Below are 19,646 nucleotides of genomic sequence, written 5' to 3'. Positions count from 1 at the left end.
TCTTGGGCAGGTTATTGAACGGATCTGTGCTTCACTTCCCTTAAAATGAGACAGATAGTACCTCAATTACAGGATTGTGGTGGTCTGTGACTGGGAAGAAGTGATTTTATACATATAAAGGGCTCAGGATGCTGCCTGGTCAGCGGCAGTGCTCGCCAACATTCACTGTTATGTGATCAAGCTTGATGCCTTGCTAAGGGAGCAGCTGAATCTCTCCTCACCACTTCCCAAATTATCTTGAAATATTGGTGACAGGAGCATCATGAAACTAATGTCTAGTTCTCAAGTTGGGAGCATCAAAGAGGGTCCAGACTAGGGGCAGGAGGATCTCCCAGGGATCATCTCATCTCTCGCTCTGTATCTAAGTCAGCATCTCAGTGTTACCTTGATCAGTGCAGCACCTGTCAGCTGGGTTTCCTGGCTAGATCTGCCCAGGGATGTGCTAGCTGCTCCCCAGGACCAGCCCCATTATATTCCTTCTAGCCAGCTGTTCTGAAATTTATACCTGGGGTTTGTTTTAATTAGGTATGGTAGGACATGCAGACAGGGACATGATTGTCATGAAGGAAGAAGTTTGTACGTACAGACCCCTAGGCATAGGAGGCATGTAGGGCCACATGGGGAAGCACTGGGGTCAGTCAGGAGGTGGAGGTTGTGGGAGAGTTGTCCGGGATGGTCAAGGGAAAGAAAAGTGTGACATAGAGCCTTTATTGCATTGTTACGTGAAGGAATGGGTGACACAGGGTAGGTATTCCGAATAAGCTTAGAATTGTATAGTTTGAGTAATTTCAGCAGACTCTGGGCTAGAGGAGTGGTATTTGACCCTGGGGTGGTTTAGGGCAGGGAGAAAATTGGCTTGCTCTTTGAGAGTTTGATAAAGGAGAGGGTTGGGGGTGTGGGCTCTGGGTGGGTTGGTTTGTATATCAAAGACACGCTCACAAGGGAGTCATTTGCCATCCCTAGGAATTAGCTAGTCCTGTGAGGGGCAGTCTGTCAAGGATTAAGGCCGCAGATGCCAGGGCATCAAGAATATGGAAAATCAGAGAACATGGTCAATATACCAGCTCATCCCTGGGTGAAGCTCCCTGCCCTCCCTCATGGTGTCTAGTGCTCTACTCTCCCTTCCCCAGTGGCACTGGTCCATAAGCCAAGAAAAGGACTCATGCATTGAATTATACTTAGTTGCCTACATGTCTGTGTGTTCCACTGGACTACAGGCTCCCTCAGGGCAGGGAGAGGAACTTACTCACGTCTACATGCTTAGTGCTTGGCACAAGGGCCAGGTGACCTCATTGGCAGAGACGAGGAGGTATAGCTGTGGTGGGCCACAGGCCACTGACTGTTCATACATGGGTCACCTGGGCACTTACTCCCTGATTTCGGCCACTGGAGACCTCTTTTGGGAAGGAAGTCCCATGGCCTCATTTGCTTACCTCTGTCTATAGCTGTTGAGTGAATGGGAGGATGAATTTAACATTTACTGAGTGCCTATTGTAGGTTAGGCATTGTTCTAGGTGTTTAGAGTTACAGAGATAATTCAGACAAAATTCATAGCCTTGAGTTCTTAGTCCAGAGGGAGGCTGATGTGTAAGCCATCACTCAGCAGTGAGATAAGCACTCTGAGAACATCCCAGACCGGGGAGCAAACTGTGCTGGTGGTGGCGTGGGTGGTTACTGCAGACAATGTGGGTGGGCTCAACAGCACCTGATTGTCTGCTTCCACTATACAGACAAAAAGGTGCAATCCTCAGTTTTCCAGCCTACCTTGTAGCTGGGAGCTATAAAATGAAGTTCATCAGGCATGAGCAGTCTGCTGGTACTGTGTCTTCCCACTTCCCCTTCTTCTTGCTTTGAGATGGGATGTGATGTTTGGTTCTGTAACAGCCATTTACAGCCATAAGGAAAAGGCCAAATGAATTGTAGTGGTGTCCATTGAACCAATTCCATATTTTTCTGGACTTCTTGTTCTGTGAGAAAAATAAACTGCTATTTAAACCACCGTAGTCAGATTTTCAATTACTTGCAGCCAAACCTGTTCCTAATTGATCTCATAGGCGATATAAGAAAAGGCTTCACACAGGACATACCATTTTCTAAAATTATTTCTGTATTTATTTACAACAGAGATGGGGTCTCATTATGTTTCCCAGGCTGCTCTTGAACTCCTGGGCTCAAATGATCCTCCTGCCTCAGTCTCTCAAATTGTTGGGATTCCAGGCGTGAGCCACTGAGCCCATGCCCAGCCCATAGGATATATCTTTTGAGCAGAATCTTGAAGTTGGGTAGGCAGAAAATAGAGAGAAGGGCATTAGAGCAGAGATATAGCATAGGTAAAAGCACAGTGAGGAGAGAAGTTGCATGTCACATTGAAACGAATAAAAGAGTATTAGGTAAGTTTCTCCAAGATGGAGAGGAGGTGGGGAGGGTGTTCCAATCTCAATGAAGCACTGAGCAGAGTGTGGAGACAGGGTCATGCGTGTCATGATTGAGGCATGATGAGTGTTTGTGCCTGTTCCTGTCTGGGAAGCTGCAGAGATGAGGCTGGGAAAGTGGATAGGGCCAGACTCCTGGTGGTCAGGAGCTTGGTCTGCAGGTCTCTGCTGGTAAAAGCTCCTGAGATGGGATTGGCCTGATGAGGTGCTGGTTGACCAAGCTATGGGCTTCTCTCTGCTGGGTGCCGCCCTCCCTGCCCAGAGACCTGCATGGTTCCCATTCAGGAACCAGGAATGGGTTTCACTATTGCTATTTCTCAGAACTAATAATATGCTCTTCCATGAGCAGGGTGGGGCCCACGCCCCATTCTTTCTCCCAAGAGGACTTGGCAATTCCATGATGCATTGATCAGAGGTTTCCAGGGCTCAGGCCACTTAATGCAGAACAAATAACTGTGCAAGTATGGAGGCTGGGAGTTATTCTCACCCAAATGTTCTGCTGACCTCAGCACGTGGACAGGCCATTACACCACGCACAGGGGCCATTTCACAGGGAGGAAGAAGAAGGGTGGGGATTTCTACAAATGTGCAGGGCGATGCTTGTTAGGTCTCCACCTCCTGGGGTCTCTTCCACTTGAGCCATTGCTCTCTATTTGTCCTACAGTATGCCCCAGGGCCCCTTAGTCTCCTTCAGGCTCTGAGGCTTTTCAAGTGTGGACACGATTCAGTCATCTTTTGCTAATTGCAGAATTCTAAAAATTCTAACAAGTTTTTAGAAAAGCCACGGTAAGATTTCATCACTGGTTACCTGGTGCTGGAGGGGGATGACTCCCCTTGGTCTAGATTCCTTGAGCCTGGGGACTGACCCACAAAGTGGCTATAACAAATCGGTGCCCAGGGACACCCCGTTTTGTTCGCAGTGGTAGTTATCTGTACAGGTCTGCAGCAACCTCAATTCTTGCCTCCCCAGAAAAAAGAATTCAACTGAGGGGCGAAAGAACAGAAGGAGAGACCGAGGTAAGTTTTAGAGCAGGAGAGAAAGTTTACTAAAAAGCTTTAGTGCAGTAAGGAAAGGAAGGAAAGTACTCTTGGAAGAGGGCCAAACAGGCGACTTGAGACCAAATGCGTGGCTTGACCTCGTGACTTGGGGTTTTATACGTTGGCATACTTCCGGGATCTTGCATTATTTCTCCTGACTCCTGAGAGCTTATTGGGAAGCTGCTGATCACCAGTTCCAGGTGTTTTCTATCAACTAGGAGACTGCCTATTGCTGGTGCTGGCTGTGACCAATTATTACTTTAGAAAGACAGTTAACAACAGCCTGATGGTCACCAAACACTCCTGATGTGTGTGTGGAGAGTCTTCTGCCGTACTCATACCCGGCTAGCCACCTACTGTAACACCTTGATCTCCGCTTCTGATCTCCACTCAAACATGAGCACCAATAAAGCCAATTCAAGTCAATTTCTTGAGCATCTTCTATGGATTTGCTATGGACACAGAGACTAAGGATCCCATAATTGGATGGGAGATGGAAGGATCTAATGCATGACCCCACTGTGAAAAGCGCTTCAGGAGGAAGTCCAATGAGATGATGCCATGTGCTGCAGGGGACCAGGTGACAGGGAGTACAGCCCCTGGGAGTGCATGTGTGACCATCCTGGGCTCAAGTCCTCGGCCAACTATAAAGTGGTGTGACCTTGAGCAAGTTACTTCTAAGTGTCTCATTTTCCTCTTCCAAAGGCTCAAGGCAGAGATACTGAGAGGGTCATGTAAGGATCAAAGATAAGAGTATCAAGTGCTGGCATGTGTTTGGCTTTCTATAAATATGACTCACAAATGACTACAGTTGTGTGACTCTGAATGACTCACCTCAATCTCCGGTCCTATTTCCTCATCTGTAAAATGTGAGAGTTACAAGCTCACGGCGCTAGTCCAAATCTCAGGTGTGTACAGAGCAGCAGGTCTTTTGTCTTTTGTAAATCAATTGAATTTCCGCAGTGTGCCCCCATCTTCCAAGAGCACAGAAAGGGGTGGCGGAGTCTGGCATCCAGGGCCATCGTCCAGGAGAGTTTGTTGCTGAGTCAGGCTGGTGGTGCATCCCTCCCTTCCTCCCCCACTGACCCTCCTGCCTATCCCTGCCTTCCTCCCCAAGGTTGAGAGGAAAATAAATCTTGGTCACTTTTGTCAATGCCCCATTGTTGTGTTTTGATCCAGGTGACTCTCCAGCATGCCAGGTCTTTGTTGTCCCTGCCCCAGCCCCCGTTGTTTCCATGCCCTGTCTGGGCCAACCCAATCTTCTGGAAACTGCCTTAGTCATACTGCCCCAGACAGGCCACACAGCTGCTCTTCTCTGGGCTTTCCACTTCCCTGGGCTACCACCATGGAGCAGGGCTCAAGGCCCTGCCACTCAAGACCTGCCTGTCTCTCTTGCTTCTTCCTTCTGCATCCTCCAAGGAGCCTTGGGTTCTCACATGGGCTTAGGTTTCAGGCAACAGTGCCCTGAAAACCCTGCAGGTGACTTCTGCTCTCTGCTCTGCACACACCTTTTGTGAGGCAAAGAAAGGCAGAGCAGGCTTTTCCTTTCATGAGATAAAGAGAAAGCAGAAAACAGACTTTCTACATAAGGAAGACTCTCAGAATATTATTCAGCCCACTAAAAATCTATAATATTTATGGTATATTTACTTAGTGTCAGACACTATGCATTTACTCCTTTAAAAAGCTCCATTTCACAGATGAGCAAACAGAAGTTTAGAATGCTTAACTACGTTTCCAAGTCACCCAGCTAATAAAAAGTGGAGCTGGAATATAAACTTGGGTCTCTTTGACTCTTCTTAATTCTATCACATGACCTTCCCTGCACCCTAAAAGTTGTTGCAGTTCTTGGCCTGCCAGGATAAGCTCTCCTAATGCTTTGTGCTCTCTGGGTCAGGGTTCTTAATAGTGTGCAACTGAATGCTGTTAGACTGATTCCACTCTTGTGAACAAACACAGAGCAACCAGTGCTAAGGGATCTTTGATTCTTGGCTTTGAGAGTCACCTTCCAGTGGAAGAGTTGGCTGAGCCTGATGTCCAGAGTCTTTGTTCAGGAGACTTTGTTGCTGGGTTCAGGTCGGGTCACTGGTGACATGAGGCAGAGTGGTGCAGCCCTTCTTCCTCCTGATCTTGCTAATCCCAGAGAACCCCAGCCCTAGATGCTGCAGACAGGGCCCATGGCACATGGATATGACTATCCTGAGGGGTTCCCAGAGGTGGGGAGGAGTGAGCTTGAAGCAGAGCTGCCTTCACACCTGATATTGTAAACACATTGAGCCTGTGGTGTAGTGTGCAGTGTGTTAGACTAGGAGTCTCAGGACAGTTCCAAGCTCTGTCTTCATTACAGGCCAACCCTTTGACCTCTCTGAGCCGCCATCTCCTTGTCTGCAGGACATCATAAGGATGTCACCTGCTACTTCTCCGGCTGCTTCTCAAAAGTAGTGGCAAGGCCATGCACTCATTCATTTGCTTAACCAAACATTCCTTGAGCACCTACTATTCCTTGAGCACATCACATTTGGTGCTGGTGTGGCAGGAAGCACTGCTCAGAGGCAGGGCCATCAGTGTGGGGCATGCAGGCCCTGGCTTGGCAGGGCGGCCTCCTCAGGGAAGAAATCGGGAAGCAAGCTGTGCTATTTAGCGTTGACTTTGATCTCTGCTCCTGGCATCTGGGGAGGGTGGGTGCCACAAGACAGCTGGATGTGTTTGTGGCCACTTCCCAGCGCATGGGGAGCGGCAGTGTCCTGGCCTTCTGGGGACCTGGCCATCAGCTTTGTGAAGGGATGCGGCAGGGCGGGAGGCATTGCCATGGCGGGGATCAGGTCTCGCCGCATTCCTAATTCTGCTACAAAACATCAGTTCTGTTGACTGGCCTACTAAGTCTCCCTCCCTGAGGCCCTTGCAAATCAAATGTATGCAACTCCAGAGCCTGTCCCTTTCCACATGCCAGCCTCTTTGGCTGCTCCTGCCTGCCCTTTCTTACGTCCCCACCAGGCCTCCCTCTCCACATGGACATCTGTCCTGCCAGGCATTGGGCGGCTGGCATCGTGCTCTCCTACTCTCCCATGGACCTGAAGCCCTTGCCTTCCTATTTTGCCGACCTAACCCTTACACGGTCCTGATTTGCCAGCGTTAGCCTCCCCTGGTCCTTGGAACATGATCTTCTCCAACAGCTTCATGGCCACAGCCTTTGTTTTCCTTCTTATCCTGACTCTCTCTCTGGCTACAAGCCTCAGAGAATCTCTGGCCTAGACTCTAGGGGTCTCTACTCAACACACCCCTGCACATGTGCTTCTGAGGGGCTCTGTCTGCACACTCCAATGGGACTCAGAGGCTGAGTCTTGGCCTAAGCTGTTCCCTGCCCTATCACTGCCGTATTTCCCTTCTTCTATGCGGGGGCACTTGTCTGCCTTCCTGGTTCAGCCCTGCCCTGTTCTTCCAATGCCATTGTGATGTGGCATCGATTTACCCCTCCCCTCCTCAGCACCCTTCCACCGTGGAACAGGGCCTGTGTCCCTAGGGGTGCCTGTGCCTCGGGCCTGCCTTCTCTCTTAGACTGTGCTCTGTGGGAGTGGAGGCCACACCTGCTCTGTGAGCTAAACCCCAAGCTCCACTCACGGGGATGTCAGAACGAACAATTCCTCTCTGCCACAGATGCCACTCTGGGGGAAGACCGAGTCCCCCTGCCACTGGAAAACTGGGCTGGGGGCAGATTCACGGATGGGGCCGGCTACCAGCTTCCGGTGGAGTCAGATCGCAGGAGGAGAGGCAGATAAGGCTGGAGTGGGATCTGCGGGTAACAGGCCTCTTACAGAGCATAAGGTGGAACATGGAACACATTTCTGGCAACGCCTCCCCTGTGTTGGCTCGAGAAGTCCCGTCTGCAAGTGGGGAGCAGGTCAGAGAGGCCTATGTTGACATTTCTCAGCCTGAAGACCAAGCATGTATATCTTTCAACTTTGAAGTCCCTGGAATACAGATATTCTCAGATAACACTCAGAATACCTAAGACCCATGCTGATAAGGGCCACAAATGGCCTGACTCAGTGTGAGTGGTCCTTATCAGCATGGTTCTTAGGTATCCTAAGTGCTCTCTCACTGTATTTGTGGAGTGACCTACAGTCAGGAGCTATCTCTGAAGTCTGGGCTTCCAGCCACAGGACACCTGGCTCCCTCTATGAAGGCTGTGGATCGGGCTCTGGCTGGAGCAGTGGCCAGCCTGTGGGCCAGGATGAGGTGCCTTGTGGTGCTCCTTGCAGTCTTTGCTCTCTCCAAGGTCAATGCCATCACCAGGTGAACATCAGAGCCCAGGGGAGGGCAAGGGCATCTCGTCGTCCTCTCTGGGAGGTCTGTCCTTGGTCTTCCAGCCATTGGTCCCCCAGGGAGTCTTGGGAGAAGTGCTGCAAGTTCAACAGCTCCCTGTCAGTCTTGCCTTTGCATGCTGGGACCTTTGCTTCTGTTCACTCCAGCACTTCACAGTGTGGTGAAAAGAACAGGGAGCCAGATGGGCAACTGGGGGAATAGGGCCTGGCTCTGGAGTGAAACTGCCTGGGGTTTGATCCCCAGCTGCATCACTAACTTAACTCTCTATGCCTCAGTCTCCTCCTCTGTTCATAAAATTTGAATAATGGCAGTGTCCATCTCATAGGGATGTTGTGAGGAGAGTTAATATTTAAAAAAGGCTTCAAACAGTGCACACTGTAAGAGCTATATATGCATTTCTTAAACAAAATAAAGTTTCTATTATACTAAGTCTTTGTGGGTGAAGATCCCAGGTTCTCCTCCCAAAATAATGACTGACATTGATTGAGCCGTTTGCTCCTAGGTGCCAAGCACTCCACTAAGCCACAAATCCTCATGGATTAAGTAGATATTATCATTTGCATTTTACAGAGGAGACACTGTTGTTTAGGAAGGGTTTCTAAGGAGGGTCCCTGAGCTGTCTGAGGCTGCATGACTAGTAATGGAGGAGCTAGGACTCGGCCTCTGGTGGACTTGCACTCTCGCCATGACATCACACAGTAATCTGCAGGTGCTCAGGTTTGAGTCTGGTCAAATCCTGAGCACAGAGAAGCTCCGATCCCGCCCTGAGAAACCTGGATCCCTGAAAAGGGGTCAGGGTGCCTTCAACTGGCCAGGAATCTTTGTGGCAGTCCTGAAAATAAAGTTCCTCCAGGTCCCAGGGGCACTATCTGCCCCAGCACTTGGGATGTGAACAGCTGCCATTGTGTGGCTCTCAAAGCACATCTCAGCAGTCTCACAGAGGAGGACCACACGATTCTTAGAGGTACACGGGACTGTGGGAATCACCAAGTTCTACTTCTATCTACAGGAGAGGAAACTAAGGACCAGAGAGGTTAAGCCACAGGGCTAGTCAAAGGCAGGGCCAGGAGAACGGCTAGAAAGGAAGGGGTTAACCTAAGGGAGCTGAAGCTCAGAGGGCTTTGGGGAGCCACCCAAGTTGACACAGATAGGGCAGCGCCAGGTCTAGAACCAGCTTCTGCATTTCCTCTCTTGATCTCTCCACTGTTGATCTGCCTCCATCATCTAAAACTCAAGCTCCCTCAGGAGGCCCCTGTGAGACCAGGCTCTGTGCTGAGAAACACTTTGAGAATTTTCCACTCATCTTAGGGTAAAAGCTATCCAGAGAGTGGAGAAAGGGGCTTGGCAGAGGGCAGGATTATTGTCTTAGCATTTGCCAGCATGTGGGAGACGTCGTTTTTTACTGCAGACAGTGCGCTCCCGGTGGGCAGAGGTGGTGCCCTTTCCAATACTGTGTCCCCCATGCCCTGTGTAGTGTCTGGCACAGCAAGAATTTGGTGACTGAATGAGTGATAATGTGCTTAGTGCGTTTCAAACCATGGGTTTCAAAACTCATTAGTGGGTTGCAAAATACCTCTAATGGGTCTCCACCAGCATTAGAAAAAGAGAAAAGCTGTAGAAAATATGAGAGTGCACTGCAGTTAGTAAGGATAGGCAGTGATTTTTGAACTGATGTAAAATACATTTCTTACTTTGAGTTATGATTTTAAAAAGTCTGAAAGCCATTGGCCTGGGGTCAGTGGGCCATTGATCAGAAAGCTGGCTGGGAACAGAGTGTAGGGAGTGGTTTATGGAGCCCACTTCTGGGAGGCTGGACAGCCTGCGGGAGATGCACACCCTCCTTACGAATTCTTCCCCATCTCCTCAGGGTTCCTCTGCACAAAGGGAAGTCGCTGAGGAGGACCCTGAAGGAGCACGGGCTCCTGGAGGACTTCCTGAGGAATCACCATTATGGGGTCAGCTGGAAACACTCCAGCTCTGCGGTGGTGGCCAGCGAGTCTCTGACCAACTACCTGGATGTGAGTGGCTCTGCCAGCTTTTCCACTAACGGAGTGGAAAGCGTCCCTCTGCCTCTGCCTCGCCATAGCTGTTCCTCTTCAAGAAATCTTGGAGCCTGTGGTAGAGGCAGTCTCCCTGCTCTCAGTCACCGCCACAAGAGGCTGGCAGACCCAGCAAAGGCAGTGCTCCTGTCTGCCAGCTCTGAATGCCACCACCACGAGGGTCTGAGCTCAGGCGCCTTCCTCACACAACATCCCCCAGGGTGCATGAACTGCCCCCCCCTTCCCCCAACCACCATCCCAACCTCGCACCCTCGCACCTGCCTTCCCGGCCCGGGGAAGCCCTGTCTTAGTCTGACTCAGCAGGTGTGGAGACAGCAGGTGCTATTCTGCAGCTGCCCAGGACGCGGCCACCAGCTTGCTCTTCCTCCCACCCAGGACCCAGGCAGGAGCACCCCTGGTGCCTGTTCTTTCCTGGAGTATGTCTTTCCCTCAGCCGTCACTCTTGCCAGTAAACAACCAGCTTTTTTTCTATTCTGTGCTCTCATTTCCTTATCTAGGTCACTTTTGCTGCCCGCCCCCAGCCTCTGCTCTGACAGTGGGGAGAGCTGGCAGGGAGGCGCGTGTGGCAGGGGCCACTTGGGCCGGGACTTGGGGCCTACACCTAGCTTATGCCCCACCTCTCTGTCCAGATTTCTTTTTGCCCTGGCAGGGGTGGCCCATGTCCCACCCGGGCACGATTTTAGTTTAGGACCCAGGTCTGCCTCTGAGGCTGATTCCAGTAGTGGTTGCAGGGCTTGTGGGAGGATGAGGCCAAGTGTGGCTGGGGGTGGGAGCCCAGGTGAGGGCTGGAGGTCAAGAATCCTCTTCAGTATCTTCCCCCTCCTTCCATTTCTTCCCCCTTGAGGCACCCAGGCCTCTGGGCAGAAAGTTCAGGGCCTTCACATGATTCTCCTGCAGGTCTCTAACATTGTGGACTCCCACCAGACTGTGGGCCTGAGCACCCAGGAACCCGGCGACATCTTCACCTACTCTGAGTTTGACGGGATCCTGGGGCTGGCCTGTCCCTCTCTTGCCTCTGAGTAGTCAGTGCCCATGTTTGACAACATGATGCAGAGGCACCTGGTGGCCCAAGACCTGTTCTCAGTCTACATGAGCAGGTAGGAGCTGTGCCCAGCTAGGGCCTAAGTTTGATGTCCTTGTAAGGACTGTCAGCTGAGGACAGTGTCCACTCCTCGGGGACGCTGCAACTCAAGGGTAGTCGCCAGCATCCAAGCAAACCTTCTCCTTTCCAGGCACATCCAACCTCTTGTCCAAAGGCCCATGATACACTGATTTATGCAGCCAGAGTTCACTGGACCAAAATTTGACTTTCCTTTCTGGCATTCAAAAAACAAAGCCCAATCCCACCTCTGCACAGGGGCTTTCAAGTTCTTTTTCCCAAAGTGGCAGGGCCTCAATAACCATTTGCTGGTGTCATTGAGATGCACAGACTTTTACAGCTGACTCCAAAGGAGTCCAACCTACTCCTTTCACTAGGGAGGAAGCTGAGGCTTGGGGAGGGACCAACACCCTGAGTGGTGGTGGCCGAGCCAGGCCTGGAGCCTGGGGCTCCTGCTCCCAACCCTGCGCCTCCTACTCTACCTCCCTGCATCCTGTGACGATGCAGCTTGGCTCAGACAGAGGGGAGGATGGCAGGGAGAAGAGAAATGGACCCTCCCCAGGCAAAGCTGCTGGATGGCTGAGGCAGGGGAAGGCAGTTGGGAGCTAATTAGTGTATTCACTCATGCATTTATTCACTCAGAAGATACTTACCGGGCCCTTACTATGTGCAGGGGCTCTGCCAGAGATGGGGACACATCAGCAGATAAGACAAACTGGCAGTTAACATTCTAGCAGGAGAGGCAGACACCACACCGTTATACACGTTATCGTAATCAAACAGTTGTGATAAGGGCGCTGCAGGGGAGATTTGGGTGTGTCAGAGGCTGAATAACAAGGGAAGAAGCCCCAGCTGAGGGCAGCCAGGGCAGGCTTTGCTGAGGGAGGAGTGGACGTTATCTGGGGAGAAAGCGTGCAGCAGAGCCGGGAGCTGGGATGGGCTGGATGAGTTCTAGGAGCCCAGGGCAGTGCTCCGGAAGTGAGTGGGTACAGTGTATGTTTCCCAGCCATGTGTGAGACACGGCCCCAGGAGGAACAGAGGGGATTTGCGTTCGGGTGGCAGTTTCCATCCAAAGTGTAGATTCCGTTGAAGATCCCCTTTCCTACTGGAGGCAGAAAGCCCTGGGTGGCAGCTGACAGGGAGTAGGGGCATAGGGAGACAGCTAGGCACACCCGAGGGTGGCTGGGGCACAGCCTGGCAGTCCCAGGACCTGTGGGGTGGGTTACTTCCTCTGGGGTCGGGCTGGGGGCTGCAGTGCTCAGAAGAAAGGGTGCTGCCGCTGACATCAGAGCAAGCCAGGAGCCAGAGGAGGCTGGAGACCTCATCCGAAGCATGGGTTAGGGGTGGGGCGGAGGAGGGTGGGGTGGGGCGGAGGAAGGTGAGCTGGGTCTCAGTGGTGTTGGCCCCAGGGTGGGGCTGGGCACCACTTTTCCGAGCCTCGCTGAAACAGCATGCTGCACCTTGGTTTCAGGAATGACCAGGGGAGCCTGCTCACGCTGGGGGCCATTGACCCGTCCTACTACACAGGCTCCCTGCACTGGATACCCGTGCCTGTGCAAGAATACTGGCAGTTCACTGCGGACAGGTGGGTGAGCGGCCATCCTGTGTGGGCCTCAGCCAGAGGCTGATCCAGGTGTGGGCATGTGAGGGCCTGGGCGTCAGGCCACCACACTCTGAGGACTGCAGCACAGTAGCTCGTAAGACTACCCCTGAGAATCTGAACTAGACACTTCCAAGGTCGGTGACCTTTATCGGTGCCAGTGCCACACATTCACCTGCACTTTATGAACAAGACCAGCTGCCTTTCTGGGGCACCTACCGCCTGCTAGGCACTGTGCTGAATGATTATATGTCTCATTTATTCCTCACTGAGACCCCATGAGGTGGGTGCTACTATTAACCCCACTTTATAATGGACTGACATCGAGTTTGAACCTCAAGACCACCCCTTGAGGAAGTCAAGGAAGGGGTTATTAATGTACCCATTTTGTAGATGGGAAGCCTGAGTACACAAAGGTTGGGTAACTTGCTGGAGACACACAGCAAGTAAATGGCAGATCAAAAACTTGAAACCAGATCTCAGGCAATGAGTACAGTACTCGTTCTACCCCTTAATGTGGGTGAATTTGTTGTTTTATTGAAGTTTCTGCCCCATGAAAAGTGGGATGTCTTCAATTTAGCCACTGAATTGGAAGAAAATGGTTTTAGATCTTTTCTCTGGGCTCAGAAAGTACTGGGGCCTCCAGGAAGGGGCCCCAGGGAAGGGGCTGAGGGCTGGGGGCCTTCCCTTCCTACCTCGGATCCTGGCAGGGGAGGGTAGGAAGGACCTGGGGAGGGAGGGCTGGATGAGGCCGTCCTGCATACCCTCGGCAGTGTCACCATCGATGGTGTGGTGGTGGCCTGTGACGGTGGCTGTCAGGCCATCCTGGACACCGGCATCTTCCTGCTGGTGGGGCCGGGCAGTGACCTCCTCAACATCCAGCAGGCCATTGGAGCCACCGCGGGCCAGTACGATGAGGTGAGGCCAGGCCCCACCGCCCCACAAGGTTCCCTTGAAGTAGAGGCCCCTTCACACAAGCGAGAAGATGCAGAGGTGGTGAGGGAGCCCATTTCCCAGCTGAGGCTGGGGTTTCTCTGGAGGCCTCTGCTGGGGCCTTTGGCTTTGGCTGTATTGCTGTGGGAGCCCCCATGCCTCCTGGAGGGGTTGCCGTCTGACCTCCCGTTCCTCTGGGAGGGGTGCCCTCCCTGACACACTGGCCTGTGCTGTGCCCCTTCTTCCTCCTCCACCCTGAGCCTGTCCCTCTCCCCTCGACAGCCAAGTGCTCCCAGCGTCCCTGTGAGCTCTGGCTGGGCCTAGACGCGGAGACACAGAGGCAACCCCCCTGGGTCCCAAGCTTGGGTCTGTCCCTGGGTTCATGACCGCGGTGGCTCTTTTGAGAACCATGTCTCGGGACCAGGCCTCACCCTGAGAGCCTCCCTGTGGTCCTAGGTGTGGGCAGGGCCCCCTCCCTGCCCCATGGATCATGGGATGGCAGGAGGGGTTCTGGGCCTCTTCCAGTCAGCTTCCACTCTTGCCGCTTCTAAGAGGACCTCCCTTGGTTCTTTAGTTTGACATCGACTGCAGGCGCCTGAGCAGCATGTCCACCGTTGTCTTCGAGATCCACGGCAAGAAGTACCCCCTGCCACCCTCCGCCTACACCAGCCAGGTATGAGTCTCAGAGGGGAAGCCCGGGCTTCTTCTCCCCCTTCTTCTTCATCAGCTGCCTCCCCCACCCCCTAGTCGGGCCCTGGTGAGGCAGTGGTGGTGGTGATAAGAAGTGGTATGGACTCTACAGAGAATGGAGGGGCATGCGTTTGGACCAACCGGCCCTTCTGAGTGGCCATGTTGTCCTGGGGCCTCATTTGTGGCCACTTCAGCCTCATCCTGGGAAAAATGGGGAACAGCAGGGGCGGTGCGCCAAGGTGTCAGGGAGGGTGGGGTAGGCAGGGCCACAGCTCCCCATGGGAACCGCCTTCTGCTGCTCAAACTTCTAAGTCCTGGGGCCTAGAGCTCTGTGCAGGGTTCGCTTAGCCAGCCTGGGCTTTGTGGGGCCCGGCCCTTGGCCCCACTGACCACTGACCTCCACCCCCAGGCCTGCTCTGGCTGGTCATCAGGGCAGTAGGTGCTGAGAGCAGGAGGCAGGGGCTGGGAAGGACGAGTGATGGGGAGTGGGGTCCAGTGCAGGGAACAGGACTCAGGATGCCAGGACCCTACCCGGTGATCCTGCATTATGTCATTTTAGTTTTTGAATCTCAATTTCTTCATCTGTTGAGACATGAATCCAATACTTGTTTATCTGGGAAGGTCATTTCAAGGATAAAATGAAGTCACAGAGGAGGAGGAGTTGTGGGTAGGGTATAAACGCCTATCTTTAGGCACAGCAAATGGGATTGGGACCAGCGTCATCTCCGCCTTGCCTTCCCCAGGACCAGGGCTTCTGAACCAATGGTTTCCAGGGTGACTATAGTTCCCAGCAGTGGATCCTGGGGGATATCTTCATCCGGGAGTATTACAGCATCTTTGACAGGGCCAATAACCGTGTGGGGCTGGCCAAGGCTGTCTGATTGCATCACTGGCCACGGACCTCAATGTGACCAAACACACACACGCACATAGACGAGATGTGCAGGCAGATGGTTCCCAATAAACACCACATTTCTGCAAAGCCTGACTTCCCTTGTTGTCACCAGGGCTGAAATCCTGCGCCGTTGTGGGGGTGGATGTGACTGCCAGGTGGTGTGTGGGCACAGCAGAAACTACGTAGTGGGAAGGGTTGGTGGGTGGAGACTACCTCGAGGGCAATGACTATTTCAAGCTCAGGTCAGGGAAGACCAAGGTGTGCCTTACCTACCTGTCCTTCACTCTAGAGCTTTCTGGGTAAAGGGCACAAGAGGGGAGACCCTCGCATGATAAGACTCGTTTGTTCCTGGGGAATGAGAGGTAAGGGCATGGTGGTGTAGGGATGTATAGAGAACACTTGGCCCCTGGAGAGGAAGTCTCTAGCTGTATTAAGAGAGGGGCCTCAGTGCTGTTGGAAGAAGCCAGATGAACGAGTGAGCAGGGAGCATGGGGAAAGATCTGAGTCCTAGGCTGCCATCCACCCTGGGGGAGAGCCACAGTCCAGACTCCCATCCTCAGGCTCAGGGGCTCAGGCCCTGGCAGTGGTCAGAGCAGTGCCGTTGCCGATGGTAAGTTCATGTTAACCTGGCTTTCAGAGGTCGATGTGTCAAAGCCAAATGCCAGTGTTCAGAGTTCCTGTGAGCGCCCAGGCTCACAGAGCCCTGTACATTCTGTTGGGGGAGAGCCACGCAGGAAATCCAAGTATTACTGGGTCACACAAGGGGATTCAGGTGGCTTTAGGAAGATTTTGTCGGTGATGCTACTTTGAGGCCCCTCAGCTACCTTGGGAAGGAGGTGGGCAGCTCTTGGGTAGATCACAGCGCTTGGAGTCTGTTTGGCAGACTCCCTGGACAGTGCTCTGCTGGGAGCTGCAAGTGTCTGCTCTCCAGCCCTCCTCTCTTTTTCTTTGCACTCCCCGCTTTAGATAGTCTTTTTCCCATCCGGGGGAAGACAATCGAACAGGCCTTTGTTTTCTAAATCATAGCTAGTCCTGTCCCCTCTGCTTCACCTACCCCAAATATAGTGATCGGGCTTTGTCACACCTTTACAGTAGTTCAACCCTCAGAAGGCCTTGGGAAGGGGGTGGGGCTGTCTTGCTATCTAGCCCCCGGCCCTACCTCAGGCTGACCACAGGTCTGCTCTGCAAACAGCTGGAGCAGGTGAGTAACACCCGTGTCTCCAGGAGCCGGAAGTTGCAAGTTTGGCAGTGACACTTCGCAAAGGAGACTGCCCTTCATGAGCAGTGAGGTGGGGGGCGGGAGCAGAGTGGGCTCTGACTTCTTTCTCCCTGTGGCAGCTGTTAACAGGATCTGGTTGACAAGCCATCTGGGGGCATCTCCTGGGGCCTTTCTTAGTGGTACCCAAGGATGAAAGAAATGAGGGGCCCAGGGCAGTGGAGATGCTGCCTGTGGTGCCTGTCTGGGTTTGCGGCTGTGCAGCCAGCTTGGCCACAGAGGCAACCTGTGGCCTCCTGCAGGGAAGAGGCTGGGCTGTGGGGGTGAAATGGAGCAGGAAGGCTCAGGCTGCCATCCCTGGGTCAGCCGAGGAGCTGGGCATGGGATGGCGCAGAGGCCACAGGAGAGCATCCCAGGACTTCAAGGACAGAGGGTGGTGCCAGTAATGGGCAGGCCTTGGCGTTTGAATCTCACTGGGCCAGCGAGGTGAGCGAGCTGCCAAGGAGTCAGTCTGGCTTTGGGAAGCTTCTCGAAGCCTCGCTGTTCTTATCTAGGACCAATACTGCCTGTTTGCTAAGAACGAGACAGAATTGGGCCACTTTCATTATTTTTATACTTCTTGTATATTAAAAAAAATGCCAAATAGGCTTACAAAAATGGTTATAGATTTCAATGGTTTACATTTAGCAACTGTATTTTAAACACCCACATCCCAACTGGAGATAATGTGGAAAGTCTAAATATGATGACTTTCACAAATGTGAGGTTTGGACCAAATGGTTCGGTCTTACCCCCTGCCCAGTTGGCCATGGTGGCGACCCCTGGGAGGGCAGTGAGGGCACAGCCAGGCTGGCATGGGGGGCAGCTCCCCACTGGGGCTAACTCGGTGTTGCAGCACAGCACCCCTGTGGCCTCAGCAATGTTCCTGGCTGCAGAGCACTCTCTGCCTGGAATGTTCTCTACTCTCCACCTCCTCTGACTTTCAATCAACCTTCAAACCTCAACTCAGTCCACATCTCTTCAGGATGCTCCTGACCAGCCTGGGGGCTTAGTATCATACCACTTATTTCCCTGTTGGTCTTCCTCATGGCCTGTGGGCTCGCTGAGGACAGACATTGTGTACTTCTCATTTTTTTTCTTTCTCTTTCTTTCTTTCTTTTTTTTTTTTTTTGAGACAGCGTCTGGCTCTGTTGCCCAGGCTGGAGTGCAGTGATGCAATCTCTACTCACTGCAACCTCTACCTCCTGGGTTCAAGTAATTATCCTGCCTCAGCCTCCTGAGTAGCTGTTATTAACAAGCGTGTGCCACCACATCCAGCTAAGTTTTGTATTTTTAGTAGAGATGGGGTTTCACCGTGTTATGCAGGCTGGTCTTGAACTCCTGACCACAAGTGATCCGCTCACCTCAGCCTCCCAGGCATGAGCCACCATGCCTGGCCTCACCTCTCATTTTGATATCTTAGGTGCCCAATTCATGGAGTGTCCCATCAAGTGTTGTAGGGTGAATGAAGGAATGAGTCACTCGGTGAGGTCCTCTAGAGTCACACTGCTTTCTCCGTCTCCTCTTTCCTCTTGGACCTTATATCCCCCCTTCCCAGCACACACTCAGGTCCACTCCCCATGTCTTCTCCCTCCCCTGGCTGACCTAGAACACTCCCCATTCCCTTGCTGTCCACCTGGAACTCCTCTGTGCATATTGGAAGGACAAACTGCCACCAGGGCTTTAAGGTTCTGGGAAGGGGGCCACACTGGGCTCTGTGGTCAGGCCTTCTGGGGGCTGTGCCAGGTGGTGAATGAGGAGGTTTTGGGAAGTGGCCACCAGCACATCCGTGGTTTGCTTGTGAAGAGGGCCTACCTGGAGGCCAGGGAGGAGCTGCAAGGCTAGAGGGGTCCCTTTGCAGGGCGGGGCTGACTTGTTCCTGGATCTCCCGCCAGCCCTATCTGCCGGTAGGGCCCAGGCAGGGAGAGGGCAGCTGAGGAAGCCTTGGTGGCCATTTACATCCACCCAGCAGGTGTTGCCTGCCGTCTCTCCTTCTGCCACAGCCACATCTAACACCTGCAGGGCTCGCCTCTGGGAGTTTGTGCCCCCTGTTCCCTTTGCCTGCTATGCCTTTCCACCTTCTCTAATCTGTGAAGTGCTCCTTCTCCTTCAAGGCCAGCCTAAATGTCACCTCCTCTAGGGTACCCCCCCCCCTGCTTTCTCACTGCGTTTATTGTGTCATAGTTGTTCACAGACACATTTGTCCCTCTGACTGAATTGCTGACGAACAGTGCCTGCGTCCTTCCTCCCTGAATCCTCAGCGCCCAGCAGAGTTCCTAGAACGCTGCGGAGGCTCAGTCAGTGCCCGAGGGTGGCTTATGCTTTGCGATGCAGCACAAGTAATGAGTGCTGACAGATGCAGACTCACAAAGACCAGGTGTGGACGTGTGCACAAGCACACACACATGTACACACAAGTACACACATGCACACCCATGCCCTGCCCCTGAGTAGACACAGACCCAGGCCCCAGTTCTAGAGCCCTATTCCCAGCCCCTCTCCTCCCCTGTCACTCAATGCCTTGCCAGTTCTTATGCTAATGAGAGGAAGCGTTTGGGCAGAGAGAAGCTTGGAAAGGAAGTCTTTGAAATGGAAATGTTATGACAAAATGATGGATTGTTTTCCGAGCTGTGCAGTTTGTTTCTTTCTTGCAGCAGAAGGGAGAGTATAACAGAGACAGGAGTGGCAGAGGCTGCCCATGTCAGCAAGCCCCAGATGGCAAGGAGTGTGGGTGAAACACCCCGGGAACATAGGGTGAGGGGAAACTGCAGAGCAGGCAGAGGGACACCACCCAACTACTGTCCAGTAGCCCCGGTCATGGTTGGGGCCCAACTGGCCAGAGCATACAACAGCTGTCTGGAGGAGGTGGGGTCTGTGAAGACCAGGAGGGACATTGGACCCGTCCTTCTGCCAAGGCCGGCGTACTCAACACCCTGCAGGGCTCACCTCTGAGCCTCTGTGCGTGCTGTTCCTTTGCCTGATATGACTTTTTCTACCTTCTCTAACCTGCAAACTGTTTTCATCCTTCAAGACCAGCTGATGTGTTACCTGCTCTGAGAAGACTCCTACTGTACTTGAGACCTGCTTCACCCAAACTCCCTAAAGCATAGGAGTACTCATTGGCTGATCCCTAGTTCCTCGATTTACTTGGGGCTAATTAGAATTGCTGCCTATCTTACTCATTAAAAATACGCATTGCATACTTGCTGTGTGCAAAATGCTGTTCAAGGCACTGCATACATTGGTGAACACAAACAGACCCTCCATCGTCATGGGACTTATGTCCTGGGGGGACACAAACAATGAGATCACAGATGCTTA

At 52.7% G+C, this 19,646-nt stretch overlaps 1 protein-coding gene and 1 long non-coding RNA gene across 2 annotated transcripts; one reads left to right on the top strand and one right to left on the bottom strand.

Annotated features, from left to right (window-relative positions):
* Positions 1 to 7,701: 7,701 nt before the first annotated feature.
* LOC105531919 (chymosin-like) lies at positions 7,702 to 15,056 on the top strand. Its single transcript, XM_011969946.1, is given in 7 exon segments — positions 7,702 to 7,763; positions 9,661 to 9,811; positions 10,751 to 10,950; positions 12,424 to 12,537; positions 13,326 to 13,470; positions 14,060 to 14,158; positions 14,919 to 15,056. Coding segments are annotated over 7 exon segments (909 nt in total).
* Positions 11,569 to 14,146, bottom strand: LOC105531917. The gene is made up of 2 exons (XR_001004885.1): positions 14,022 to 14,146; positions 11,569 to 13,805 (listed from the first exon to the last, which is right to left on the bottom strand). It is a non-coding gene; the product is annotated as an uncharacterized LOC105531917 (long non-coding RNA).
* Positions 15,057 to 19,646: the final 4,590 nt, after the last annotated feature.

The sequence above is a fragment of the Mandrillus leucophaeus genome, unplaced genomic scaffold (assembly GCF_000951045.1).
Source record: "Mandrillus leucophaeus isolate KB7577 unplaced genomic scaffold, Mleu.le_1.0 Scaffold921, whole genome shotgun sequence".
NCBI lineage: Eukaryota > Metazoa > Chordata > Mammalia > Primates > Cercopithecidae > Mandrillus > Mandrillus leucophaeus.
The sequence above is the reverse complement of the archived record's forward strand: the minus strand, read 5'-3'. Positions and strand labels throughout refer to the sequence as shown.